At 38.5% G+C, this 13,549-nt stretch overlaps 1 protein-coding gene and 1 non-coding gene across 6 annotated transcripts in view; both read right to left on the reverse strand.

Annotated features, from left to right (window-relative positions):
• The window catches only part of DMXL1 (Dmx like 1), a 170,352-nt gene that overhangs the window by 104,819 nt on the left and 51,984 nt on the right, over nucleotides 1-13,549 (reverse strand). For all 5 annotated transcript variants that reach the window (XM_074382300.1, XM_074382293.1, XM_003920672.4 and 2 more), the window contains 4 exons: nucleotides 12,527-12,739; nucleotides 8,586-8,839; nucleotides 7,793-8,477; nucleotides 7,582-7,703 (listed from right to left, as the gene is read on the reverse strand). In XM_074382300.1, the coding sequence (XP_074238401.1) occupies nucleotides 7,582-7,703; nucleotides 7,793-8,477; nucleotides 8,586-8,839; nucleotides 12,527-12,739 (1,274 nt within the window). The remainder of the gene's footprint in view (nucleotides 1-7,581; nucleotides 7,704-7,792; nucleotides 8,478-8,585; nucleotides 8,840-12,526; nucleotides 12,740-13,549) is intronic.
• On the reverse strand, nucleotides 3,032-3,138 carry LOC120365645 (U6 spliceosomal RNA). The gene has a single exon (XR_005580532.1). It is a non-coding gene; the product is annotated as a U6 spliceosomal RNA (small nuclear RNA).

The raw sequence follows: 13,549 nt of genomic DNA on the forward strand, positions 1-13,549 counted from the left end.
TGTGGTCTTTTTCCGGGTTGTGTACTGTATTCCATTGGTCAATGTGCCTGTTTTTGTACCAGTACAATGCTGTTTTGTTACTGTATCCCTGTAGTATAGTTTGAAGTCAGATAACATGATACCTCAAAGCTTTGTTCTTTTTGTTTAGGATTGCCTTGGCTACTCAGGCTTTTTTTTTTTTTTTTTTTTTTTTTGGTTCCATATGGTTTTTTAAAAATGTTTCTCGAGTTCTGTGAAGAATGTTATTGGTAGTTTGATAGGAACAGCACTGAGTCTCTAAATTCCTTTGAGCAGTATGGCCATCTTAACGATAATGATTCTTCCTATCTATCAACATAGGATGTTTTTCCCATGTGTTTGTCTTCTCTGACTTCTTTGAGCAGTGTTTTGTAATTCTCATTATAGAGATCTTTCACTCCCCTAGTTAGCTGTATTCCTAGGTATTTTATTCTTTTTTTGGCAGTTGTGAATGGGACTACCTTCCTGAATTGGCTCTCGGTTTCGCTGTTGGTGGTATATAGGGATGCTAGTGTTTTCTTTTATGTTGAATTTTTGTATCCTGAAACTTTACTGAAGCTGTTTATCAGATCTAGGAGCTTTTGGGCCAAGACACAGGGTTATCTAGATAAAGAAACATGCCACGTTCAAACAGTGATAGTTTTACTTCCTCTCTTCCTATTTGGATGCCATTTCTCTTTCCTGATTGCTCTGGCCAGCACTTCCAATACTATGTTGAATAGGAGTGGTGAGAGAGGTTATCCTTGTTTTGTGTCAGTTTTCAAGGAGAATGCTTCCAGCGTTCGCCCATTCTGTATTATGTTGGCTGTGAGTTGGGCACAGATGGCTCTTATTATTCTGAGGCATGTTCCTTCAATATCTAGTTTACTGAGAATTTTTAATATGAAGGAATGTTAAATTTTATCAAAAGCCTTTTCTGTATCTATTGAAATAATTATGTGGTTTTTGTCTTCAGTTCTTTATGTGATAAATCACACTTAATTTTCCTATATTGAAGAAAACCTGCATCCCGGAAATTAAGCCTACTTGATCACTGTGGATTAGCTTTTTGATGTGCTGCTGAATTTGGTTTGCCAGTACTTTTTCAAGGATTTTTGCATTGATATTCATAAAGAATACTGGGCTAAAGTTTTCTTTTGTGTGTGTGCATGTGTGTGTGTGTCTGCCAGATTTTGGTATCAGGATAATGCTGGCCTCTATAATTAGTTGGGGAAGAGTCCCTCCTCCTAAATTTTTTGAAATAGTTTCAGTAGGAGTGGTACCAGCTCTTCTTTGTACATCTGGTAGAATTCAGCTATGAATCTCTCAGATCCTGGCCTTTCTTTTGTTGTTGCTGGTACGGTATTTATTACTGAATCAATTTCACAGATCCCATGGGTCTGTTCCGGGAATCAGTTTCTTCCTGGATCAGTCTTAGGAGGGGGTATGTGTCCAGGAATGTATCCATCTCTTGTAGGTTTTATAGTCTATGTGCATAGACGTGTTCATAGTAGTTTCTGATTATTGTTTTTACTTCTTTAGAGTCAGTGGTAACATCCCCTTGGTAATTTCTAATTGGGTTTATTTGAATCTTCTAATTTATTAGCTTAGCTAGCAACATATCTTATTAATATTTTCGAAAAACCAACTCCTGGAATTGTTGATCTTTTGAATGTATTTTGTGTCTTGATTTCCTTCACTTCATCTCTGATTTTGATTATTTCTTATCTTCTGCTAGGTTTGGGTTGATTTGTTTTTCCTTCTCTAATTCTTTCAGTTGTGATGTTAGGTTATTAATTTGATATTTTTCTAATTTTTTGATGTAGACATTTTAGTACTATGAATTTCCCTCTTAACACTGCCTTAGCTGTGTCCCAGAGATTCTGGCATGTTATATCTTTATTCTCATTACTTTCAAAGAACTTCTTAGTTTCTGCCTTAATTTCACTATTTACCCAAAAGTCATTCAGGAGCATGTTTTTAATTTCCATGTAATTGTGTAACTGAAGCTATTTTTAAAATCTTAACTTCTATTTTGATTACTCTGTGGTCCAACAGAGTGTTTGGCAGGATTTGGTTCTTTTGCATTTGCTGAGGATTGTTTTATGTCCAATTCTGTGGTCCAATTTAGAGTATGTGCCACATGGCAATGAAAGGAATATACATTCTGTTGTTCTGGGTGGAGAGTTCTGTTGAGGTCTGTCAGATCCATTTGGTCCAATGCTGGGTTCAGGTCTTGAATATCTTTGTTAACTTTCTGCCTCGATGATCTGTCTAATACTGTCAGTGGAGTGCTGAAGTCTCCATTATTACTGTGTGGGAGTCTATGTCTCTTTGTAGGTTTTTAAGAAGTTGCTTTATGAATCTGGGTGCTTCAATGTTGGTTGCATATATATTTACCATAGTTAGGTCTTCTTGTTTAATGATCCCTTTACCATTGTGTAATGCCCTTCTTCGCCTTTTTAAAAAACTTTGTTGGTTTAGACTCTGCTTTGTCTGAAATCAGGATGGCAACCGTGCTTTTCTCTGATTTCCATTTACTTGGTAGATTTTTCTCCATCCCTTTATTTTGAGCCTATGGGTATCATTACATGTGAGATGGGTCTCTTGAAGACCACATACCATTGGGTCTTGCCTTTTTTTTAAAATCCAGCTTGCCACCTATACCTAGTATGTGGGTCATTAAGCCTGTTAACATTCAAAGTTAGTACTGATATGTGTGGATTTTTATTGTGTTTTTAGCTGGTTATTATGCTAGTTTATTTGTGTAGTTGCTTTATAGTGTAACTGGTCTGTGTATTTAAGTGTGTTTTTATATTAGGTGGTAGTGATCTTTCCATTCAATATTTAGTACTCCCTTCAAGACCACTTGTAAGGCAGGTCTGGTGGTAGCAAACTCCCTCAACATCTGTTTATCTAAAAAGGATCTTATTTATTCTTAACTTAGGAAGCTTAGTTTGGCTGGATATGAAATTCTTGGTTGAAGACATTTTTAATTTTAGGATGTTGAATATAGGCCCCCAGCCTCTTCTGGAGAAATATGGAACACTTCACAGACCTGCATGTCATCCTTGCACAGGAACCATGCTCATCTTCTCTGCATTATTCCAATTTTAGTGTATGTGCTGCTGAAGTGAGCACACATTCAACCTTTCTATCCCTTCTTAAGATGGTATCTTAAGAACTGGAGTGCAGTGGTGTGATCTTGGCTTACTGCAAACTCTGCCAACCAGGTTCAAGTGATTCTCCTGCCTCATCCTTCCGAGTAGCTAGGACTACAGGTGCCTGCCACCACATCTGGCTAATTTTTGTATTTTTAGTAGATGAGGTTTCACCACATTGTCCAGGCTGTTCTCAAACTTCTGATCTAAAGTGATCTGCCTGCCTCGACCTCCAAAGGTGCTGGAATTACAGGTGTGAGCCATCACTCCCGGCCTATCATTTCTGTTTTCCAACTATAGTCTCACCCTCGATGATTTCATCCACTTCTACAATCTTAAATTTTTAGGCTGACAACCACTGTATATCTTCAGGCCAGACCTCCCTCTGAATTCCAGATACTAGCCTACAACGTATCTTGGATGTTAAACAGGCATCTCAAAATTAACATGACCAAAGTCAGACTCCCGAATTTCCCTGCCCCTCAAAACTGGCTACTTATACATTCTTCCGCATCTCAATTCACAGTAATTCTATTCTTCCTAATATTCAATCACAAATCTTTGGAGTCCTCTTTTTTCTCACACACATACCATACCATAACCATATCTCACACACACATACCATATCCACACCATTCCTAGCTATTCAATGTTCTATAACAACATCTAGAATTTGGCCACTCTTATCATCTCTGTTGTTACCACTTGCTACATTCTAAGCCCCTTTTTTCTCTCTCCTAGACTACTAATTGGCTCCTAAATTGGTCTCTCTGGATGTATTTCTGAATCCCAGGTATGATCTATATACCCACCAGAGGAATACATTTAAAATCTAAATCATTTCATACCTCTTCTATGGTTTCCATGTTATTCAGAGTAAAAGCTGAAGTTACAACAATGGCCTATGAGGCTTCATATTACCTGGCCAGGCTAACTTTTTTACTTTATCCCTGACTACTTTCCACCTCACATGCTCTGCTTCAATTACAATGGCCTTCTTGCTGTTCCTTTACATACTGTGTTAGTCCATTTTCACACTGCTATAAATAAATATCTGAGACTGGGTAATTTATAAATAAATTTTAACAGACTCACAGTTCTGCATAGCAGGGGAGCCCTCAGGAAACTTACAATCATGGCAGAAGGTGAAGCAGAAGTAAGCAACTTCTTCACAAGGTGGCAGGAAAAAAAGCATGCAGGGGAAACTGCCACCTTAAAAACCATCAGATATTGTGAGAACTTACTCACTAACATGCAAACAGCATGAGGAAACTGCCCCATGATCCAATCACATCTCACCAGGTGCCTCCCTTGACATATGGAGATTACAATTCAAGATGAGATTTGGGTAAGCACACAGCGATAAACCATATCAATCTAACCCAGGCCCCTCCCAAATCCCCTTTCCACATTTCAAAACCAATCATGCCTTCCAAATAGTCCCCCAAAGTCTTAACTCCTTCCAGCAATAACCCCAAAGGCAAAGTCCAAAGTCTCATCTGAGACAAGGGAAGTCTCTTCTGCCTATGAGCCTGTAAAATCAAAAGCAAGTTGCTTACTTCCAAGATACAATGGGGGCACAGGCATTGGGTAAATGTTCTGTTCCAAATAAGAGAAAATGGCCAAAACAAAGGGGCCACAGGTTCCATGCAAATCCAAAACTTGGCCAGGTAGTCATTAAATCTTATGTCACCAAATCTCCTTTGACTCCATGTCTCACATCCAGAGCACACTGACACAGGGGTGGGTGGGTTCTCACAGAATTGGGAAGCTCTACTTCTGTGGCTCTGCAGGGTAGAGTAGCTGTGGCTGCTTTCATGGGCTGGTATTGAGTGCCTATGGCTTTTCCAGGCAAATGGTACAAGCTGTCAGTGGCTCTACCTTCTGGAGTCAGCAGGATGGTGGCCCTCTTCTTACAGTTTCACGAGGCAATGCCCCAGTGGGGACTCTGTAGGAGGCTCCAACTCCACATTTTTCCTCTGCATTGCCCTAGTAAAGGTTCTCCATGAAGGCTCCTCTCCTGCCGCAGACTTCTACCTGGACATCCAGGTGTTTCCATACCTCCGCTGAAATCTAGGTGGTTGCTGCCAAGCCTCAACTTTCATCTTCTGCATACCAGCAGGTCCAACACCACATGGAAGCTGCCAAGTCTTAGGGCTTGTACCCTCTGAAGCAACAGCCTGAGCTGTACCATAGACCCTTTTAGCCATGGCTGGAGCTGAAGCAGCTAGGAGGAAGGGTGCTGAGTCCCAAGGCTGCACAGAGCAGCTGGGCCCTAGGCCTGGCCCATGAAACCATTTTCCCTCCTAGTCCTCTGAGCCTGTGATGGGAGGGGCTGCCATGAAGATCTCTGACATGCCCTGGAGACATTTTCCCCATTGCCTTGGCTATAAACATTCAACTCCTGGTTACTTATGCCAATTTCTGTAGCCAGCTTGAATTCTTCTCCAGAAATGGGTTTTTCTTTTCTACCACATAGTCAGGCTGTATATTTTCTAAACCTTTATGTTCTGCTTCCCTTTTACAGATAAATTAACTTAAATTTCAATTTCAAACCATCTCTTTGTGAACACATACAACTGAATGCATTCAGAATAAGCCAGGTAACTTTTTGAATGCTTTACTGCTTAGAAATTTCTTCTGCCGGATAACCTAAATCATCTCTCTCAAGTTCAAAGTTCCATAGATCTCCAGGGCAGGGACAAAATGCTGCCAGTCTCTTTGCTAAAACTTAACATCAGTGACCTTTGCTCCAGATCCCAGTAAGTTCTTCATCTCCATCTAAGACCACCTCAGTCTGGACTTCGTTGTCAATATCACTAACAGCATTTTTGGTCAAAACTATTCAGCAAGTCTCTAGGAAGTTCCAAATTTTCCCACATCTTCCTGTCTTCTTCTGAGCCCTCCAAACTGCTCCAAGCTCTGCCTATTACCAGTTCCAACATCACCTCCACATTTTTGGGTTATCCTCATAGCAGTGCCCCACTCCTGGTACCAACTATACTGTTTTCACACTCTATAAAAGAAATACCTAAGACTGGGTAATTTATAAATAAAGTAAGTTTAATTGACTCCCAGTTCTGCATGGTTCAGGAGGCCTTAGGACACTTTTAATCATGGCAGAAAGCAAAGGATAAGCAAGCATCACTTCACAGGTGTTGGAAGATAACATGCGCGCAGGAGAAACTGCCACTTTTAAAACCATCAGATCTTGTGAGAACTCCCTCACTATCATGAGAACAGGATGGGAGAACTGCCCCCATGATCCAGTCACCTCCCACCCAGGTCCCTCTCTTAACACATGGAGATTATAATTTGAGATGAGATTTGGGTGGGACACATAGCCAAACCATATCACATACCAAACATGCTCTGGCCTCAGGATCTCTGAACTAGCTGTCCTTCTTCCAAATTACTCTCCCTTTAATAAATATTTACATATCTAGCTCCCACATCTCCTTCAGATCTTTGTTCAAATGGTACCTTTTCTGTGAACTTTTTCCTGAATAGCAACTTAATTGGCAATCCCTAATTCTTCTGCAACACTATTTCTTTCCATAGTATTTTTAATTAATATATTTTTATCTGTTTTCTTCCTATCTCCCTTCACCAGAATATAAGTTCTATGATACAAAATGTTTATCTGTTTTCTTCACATCTAAATTCCCATTACTTAAAAATGCCTAAGAGAAGACCCCCACCCCCGCAAAAAAATATATATGCATTTCTACTGTAACACTATATACTTGTTTTGGAAAACCTTGTGTTCTGCAAAATTATGCACTAAAATTAGCTTACTGAAAAACAGGATTGGTACAGATCACTGATATTTACACAACTCTGTAAGCAGAGAATTAACAAATACATTAATTGGTAGTCAGGGAGATGGCTTAAATCTCCTAAATAGAAAGCTTGGTACAGCTGAAGGCTGCCTCTGGGGATACTAAAAGAAAAATCAACAAAACCTAATACTTGCCTGTTGAATGTTCCAAGACAGTGTAGTTAGAAGGTTCCTATTAGATGGGTATGAGAAGAAATGTAGCCGTCATAAGGTAAAAGCCTTGCAATAGTACTCAAAGAACTCTTGCCTGAATTGGAAGCAAGCTAAGGGCTGTTTCCTTTCATGCTTAAGATTAAAATTCTATTCCTGTTGTCCCAGCTCCTCTTGCTTATAAAATAACTGCAGATGGTCCAATATAACTTCCAGACTCTACTTTCTTTCAAAGAGTGAAAGAAATGGTTTCCTTTTAAAGGCGCTTAGAATCATTATAAGAGTACAATACAAATGTGAAAAATAAAACAAAGACACAAATGCTTATTATAAATTATAGGCCACAATTCTAGAACATGCCCAATAAATACAGATAAAGTATCTAAAAACATAATATTATATACTTAAGTTGTTTTAAAAGACATTACTTACAGAAATTTCAGGGTTAGAAAGCTCAGATAAAAGTTTCTTAGCATCAATAACTGCTTCATATAATCTCAGATATTGTCCATCACTGGCTACAAAGCATGCACTAGGAGAGTTGCAGTATGCACCTAGAAAGTATTTACAAATATTAAAATTTCACCCTTTTACGATAATGTCAGCAAATCTAAATTACTGAAATAAATGCCAGAATACTTACCAAGACAATAACTGGGTATAAGAGTGGGTAGCCATGCCACATTGGAAAAGGCAGAAACATGAAGAGAATTAATCCGGGCAAGCTCAGAAACTCCTCCCGAAAAAGACAATGGCCCAACTGGGTCAACCCTCCAAAGAATAAGCTCACTGTAAACTGCATTGGGATCCTGAAATGCCATGTCAACAGTGCTTTTATTTTGTTGTGTCAAAGAGCAATCTTCAGTGTTTAAAGCATCAAAAGGTTGCTTTGGGTTATCAACATCTGGTGTCCTTAATGCATTATGGTGTGAAGTTGTCAGCAATAATGGTAACACTGAGTGGCAAGCTAAATCATTAAGATGAAAACGATGACCACAATATCTGGATTTGTGGGAAATACTGAGAACAGTAGAAAAAGCAGATTCCTCAGCAAAACTGACCAGCCACTGATTCAGAGAACCATCAGCGTGTTTTGAAATCATCATAACATTAGGGGTAAAAATACTTAATTTTAAATTATTAGATGATTTATTGTGACCAGAAGAAATAAGCATTGATGTAGAACGGGTAAGACCAGAAGGTTTTTGTTTCCCTTGCTGAATAGCCAAGTCAACATTCTTGGTACAGGCATACATCATTATGCTTTTACACAGAGAGTTTGCATCACCTGTAGGGAAAGCTACTGGAATTCTGGAAACAAAGGACACCTAGAATAAAGAAAGTCTGTGTTAGAACATATAAAATTATATAAAGAGATATTATAAAACAGTACCCACATAAACAAGAAAGTAGTTATCTAGAAATTATAGCAGTACCTGTACTTGGCGAAACATACCAGGCTGGTATTCATCCAGCCAATCCACATGCCAAACTAGCAAAGAACCATCCATGGGATGAATACTAAATAGCATATCTGCATTTTTACTCCATTCAGACAGAAGTACTTCAATCTGATGGTCAATGGCAGCTGACGATAACGATGTAAAACTTGAGTTTGGTACTGTTTTATCACAGCCTAATTCCTTCTTTTCAGGATTTATTTTCAGATCATCAACACCATCATCCGTTTCTATAAGCAAAAGAATTTACAAAGCAAGTAAATACAATCAGGCTATTACTATAAATTAAGAATTACTGAGCTTCTGGATAGCTGAATACATGGAGGTTTCATGCCTAAGAAGAGCATGGAAGCTCCGTGCCCCTTCTGCCATTCACCGTACACATCTTTTCATCTGTATCCTTTGCAATACCCTTTATAATAAACGAGTATATGTAATGGCTAATGATAATGTTTCAGAGCATGCACTGAGATCTAGTTTCTTATCTACTCTTGCCCTTGCACAGACAAAAGGAGAAAACTTGGACTTTTAAAAAATAAAAGTATCATTTGTTACTATAACACCTACCAAGTAGTTCAATTTAAGTGTTTACCTTTGGCAGTCAGTTTCATAGCCAGCAGCAATGCCAATATAGGACTAACTGTCAACCCAGAAAAGAAATTTGCTCCATTATTTGAACAACTGAGTCAAGTTGTGGAAGTTTCTTAATCTGACAGTGGTATACGTACCTTATCCTCATTATAACAACACAAAACCAATCCAGCATCTTTAGACCACAATAATACTTTTATCGACCATGTACTCAAGAAAGGGCCTCTTTTGCCACCTTATAATTATAAAGAGCCTGGCCGGGCACAGTGGCTTACGCCTGTAATCCCAGCACTCTGGGAGGCCGAGCCAGGCGGATCACGAGGTCAGGAGATCAAGACCATCCTGGCTAACATGATGAAACCCCATCTATACTAAAAATACAAAAAATTAGCTGGGCATGTTGGCACATGCCTGTAGTCCCAACTGCTCGGGAGGCTGATGCAGGAAAATCGCTTGAACCCAGGAGGCAGAGGTTGAAGTAAGCCAAGACTGTGCCAGTGCACTCCAGCCTGGGTGACAGAGCGAGATGTCATCTCAATAATAATAATAATAAAAATAATAAAGAGCCTATAGATATAATTTATAGCCAGATCAATTGTTATATATTCTGGTATAGAACCTTTTCTTAGTGAGATCTGGGGATATCGCCAAAATGGTTAAAATCACAGCCACTACAGAGTTAGTCTAGTCATCAAATATGAAGGAGATTCTATTCAGTGGATCAGCATCAAACTGGTACTTTGATCCACTTGAGCCATTAAGTATTCCCTAGTGTACAGTATGTCCAGATCTGCACAAAAGACTCCTTTTATTTTTAATAAGCATATATTTTTCTTCAGATTATGTTCTTTGCCTTGAATGTGAGAAACATAAAATGCTCTAGTAAAAGTAATAAAATTAGTACAAAACACACACAAAAATAATCTTTATAAATGCATTCAAGATGAAAAACTAACAGTTTTCATATTAAAAAGAAATGGGCTCCCCATTAAAAGTAACTTTGCTCCAAGAATATAAGATTGCTGGAATTCATTGAGTAATCAGTAGCCATACTGGACTGAGTCAGTGGATAAATGTTAGAAGACCTAGTATTAAATTGGAAAATAAGTAAACTGGCATCTCAACCTGGATGATCTACATTTAACCACTCAGGTAACCTTTAGTAACACACACCACTCTTCTGGACCTCAGTTTTGCTCATGCTAAAATGAGGAAATTGGAATTGAGACTATAACTGGGACTGAGTTTCAAAAATATATTATTTGAGTGTAATTTATGCTTTCTTCAAAGTACCAAGTTTATCCAAACCTCAGTATGCTACACTACGTTATCCCCTAGGGATATGGACTTGCAACTATTATGACATCGTAAATAAACCATTTCAAGGGAAAACACTTACAGTGCCAATTTCCATGTTTCCTGCAACACCTTAGTAATAAAAAATAAACTGTATACCAACTAATCAATACAGGTAAATACGCATGTTCCTTCCTCTTTTAAAAATCCCAGACCTTACACCCTCCCCCAATTCCTGGTTAGCAATATAGAGCCTTTCTCTAAAGAGATATATATTTTACAAGTTTTGTCTATTTACCAGATTTAAAAAGTAAGTCAAGATAAACAAATCAATAAGAAAAAAAATAACTCAGTAGGAAATTAGACAAAGCATATTAAAAGCCAAGCCACAGGAGGGCTAAAACACTATAAAAGATATTTTGCTTAATTTGCATCAAGAAAATGCAAAGTAAAACAAGATGTCCATTGTCCCCTTAACTGGCAAAAAAAAAAAAAAAAGGTAATAAAATGAAAACATGCAGTGTTGAAACATCATTCAGATACACTTAGAGAAGGTATAAACTGATAAAACATTTTTGGAGGGCAATTCGGTAGAAGTTATCCATATTTAAAATTAGTACACTCCCTGGAAATTCTACATCTAGAAATCAATGTTACAGTAAATTCATACAAAAATGAAAAAGACATGTCATTGTACCTAGGATAATGAAAAACAATTTAAATCAATTTAAATAACTATCAGTAGAAGAACTATTAGATATTCCTCTTCGACATGGAATACTCAGCAGCTGTTAAGTACAATGAAATGAAAAACTGCCCGTTACTGACTGAATTAAAACAAAGTGCAAATGATGTGTGATGGCTCACACCTATAATCTGAGCACTCTGGGAGGCCCAGGCAGGTGGATCACCTGAGGTCAGAAGTTTAGAGACCTGGCTAAAATGGTGAAACCCTGTCTCTACTAAAAATACAATAATTAGCCAGGCAGGGTGGCAGGTGCCTATAATCCCAGCTACTAGGGAGGCTAAGGCAGGAGAATTGCTTGAATCCGGGAGGTTAAGGTTGCAGTGAGCCAAGACTGCACCATTGCACACTAGCCTGGGTAACAGAGCGAGATTCTGTCTCAAAACCAAAAACAAAGTGCAGAACATTATTTCTGTATAAAAATGACATCCATAGGACAACTTTTAAGCGTCTGTATTTAGATGTGTGTAGGAAGATAAGAAAAGAATCAAACTGGAAGGATAGTCATCAAGCTTAACAATGTGGAAACTTTATAACTATCTGTGTACCTGTTTTTCTTCCCTAATGATCATGACCAATCTTGAAATTAAAACAAAACTTTTTTTAAAAAAACAAACACATTTATGAACCACATACTGTTGAAGAGATGGCTAGCTGCCCACCACTGTGTCTTACTTCCTATTTCTCAGTATATAAAGACAATACAGTCAGGAACCACAAGGCACTGTGACTAGTTTTTGCCAGTTGAATGACAGTATAAGTGATAGGTATCAATTCTGAGTCAAGGTAGTTAAGAAACAGCTATGCTTTCTTTCTCTCTACCTCTCTTCACACCAACTGAAGGCCAAAGGCAGAGAAATTTAAGGTCCTATTTCCAATGCTTCTGAAACTTTAAAATGTACATACAAATCATGTGGAAATTTCATTAAATTGCAGATTCTGGTTTGGTAGGTCTATGTTGACCCCCGAGACATGCACTTCTAACAAGCTCCCGGGTAACACCAATGCTGCTCATCTATAGACAGTCCTTTAAATAGGAAAGTCCTAAGGACTGACAAAACCAGAAGAATGAGAACTTTCAGCCCCTAAATCACCATGTGGAAGAAAGCTACCTGGAATGGAAATACCTACACTAGATTATTAAATAAGCTAGCTAGTCCATATTTGTATCATGTTATTGCAATTTTGGAGTTTATTTCCTACAGGTAACTAGTTGTACCCTAATACAAACATGTTTGTTATTTTGAACAAAACTTTAAATTTTTCTTTTTTCTTAAAATTTTACCTTCATCAGATTTTACATCTGCCTGATTAGAATCTTCTGCACTGGCCTCAGAAGATGATTGTTCAAAACTTTTCCTAAGTTGCTGTAAAAAAACTTCCATGGACAAAGTAAAATGCAGTTCTTTATTGTTTAGCCAGTGTACAACAAAAGGTCCAGTCTTCTCTTCATTTTCATTTAGACTCAGAGATGTAATTGATGGAAGAAGTGGAATGTCTGTAAGAGAAAAAAGATTATAAAATTAAAATTTTTACCTTCTAGCATATAAAACATCCATGCTTCATATTTTTATTACTAATATATTTATATTTTGTCTGAAAGTCTATTCCTTTCATTTTTTAATTTTATTTAAAGATTTTTTTTTTTTTTTTTTGAGATGGAGTTTCGCTCTTGTTACCCAGGCTGGAGTGCAATGGCGCGATCTCGGCTCACCGCAACCTCCGCCTCCTGGGTTCAAGCAATTCTTCTGCCTCAGCCTCCCTAGTAGCTGGGACTACAGGCGTGCGCCACTATGCCCAGCTAATTTTTGTATTTTTAGTAGAGATGGGGTTTCACCACATTGACCAGGATGGTCTCGATCTCTTGACCTCGTGATCCACCCACCTCGGCCTCCCAAAGTGCTGGGATTACAGGCGTAAGCCACCACTCCCGGCCCCAAGATTTTTTAAAGACTATTTTAAGAGTAGTTTTTAGAGTAGGTTCACAGCAAAATTCCAAGATACAGCCGTATTTCCCATCCTACACATGCATAGCTTCCCACATTATCAGCCTCTACTACCAAAGTGGTACATTTGGCCAGGCGTGGTGGCTCAGACCTGTAATCCCAGTTCTTTGGGAGGCTGAGATGGGTGGATCACCTGAGGTCAGGAGTTTGAGGCCAGCCTGGTCAACCTGGTGAAACCTCATCTTTACTAAAAACACAAAAATTAGCTGGGTGCGGTGGTGGGTGCCTGTAATCCCAGTTACTCAGGAGGCTGAGGCTGGAGAATCATTTGAACCCAGAGGTGGAGGCTGCAGTGAGCTGAG

This window comes from Saimiri boliviensis, chromosome 1 (assembly GCF_048565385.1).
Source record: "Saimiri boliviensis isolate mSaiBol1 chromosome 1, mSaiBol1.pri, whole genome shotgun sequence".
NCBI classification, from domain to species: Eukaryota; Metazoa; Chordata; class Mammalia; order Primates; family Cebidae; genus Saimiri; species Saimiri boliviensis.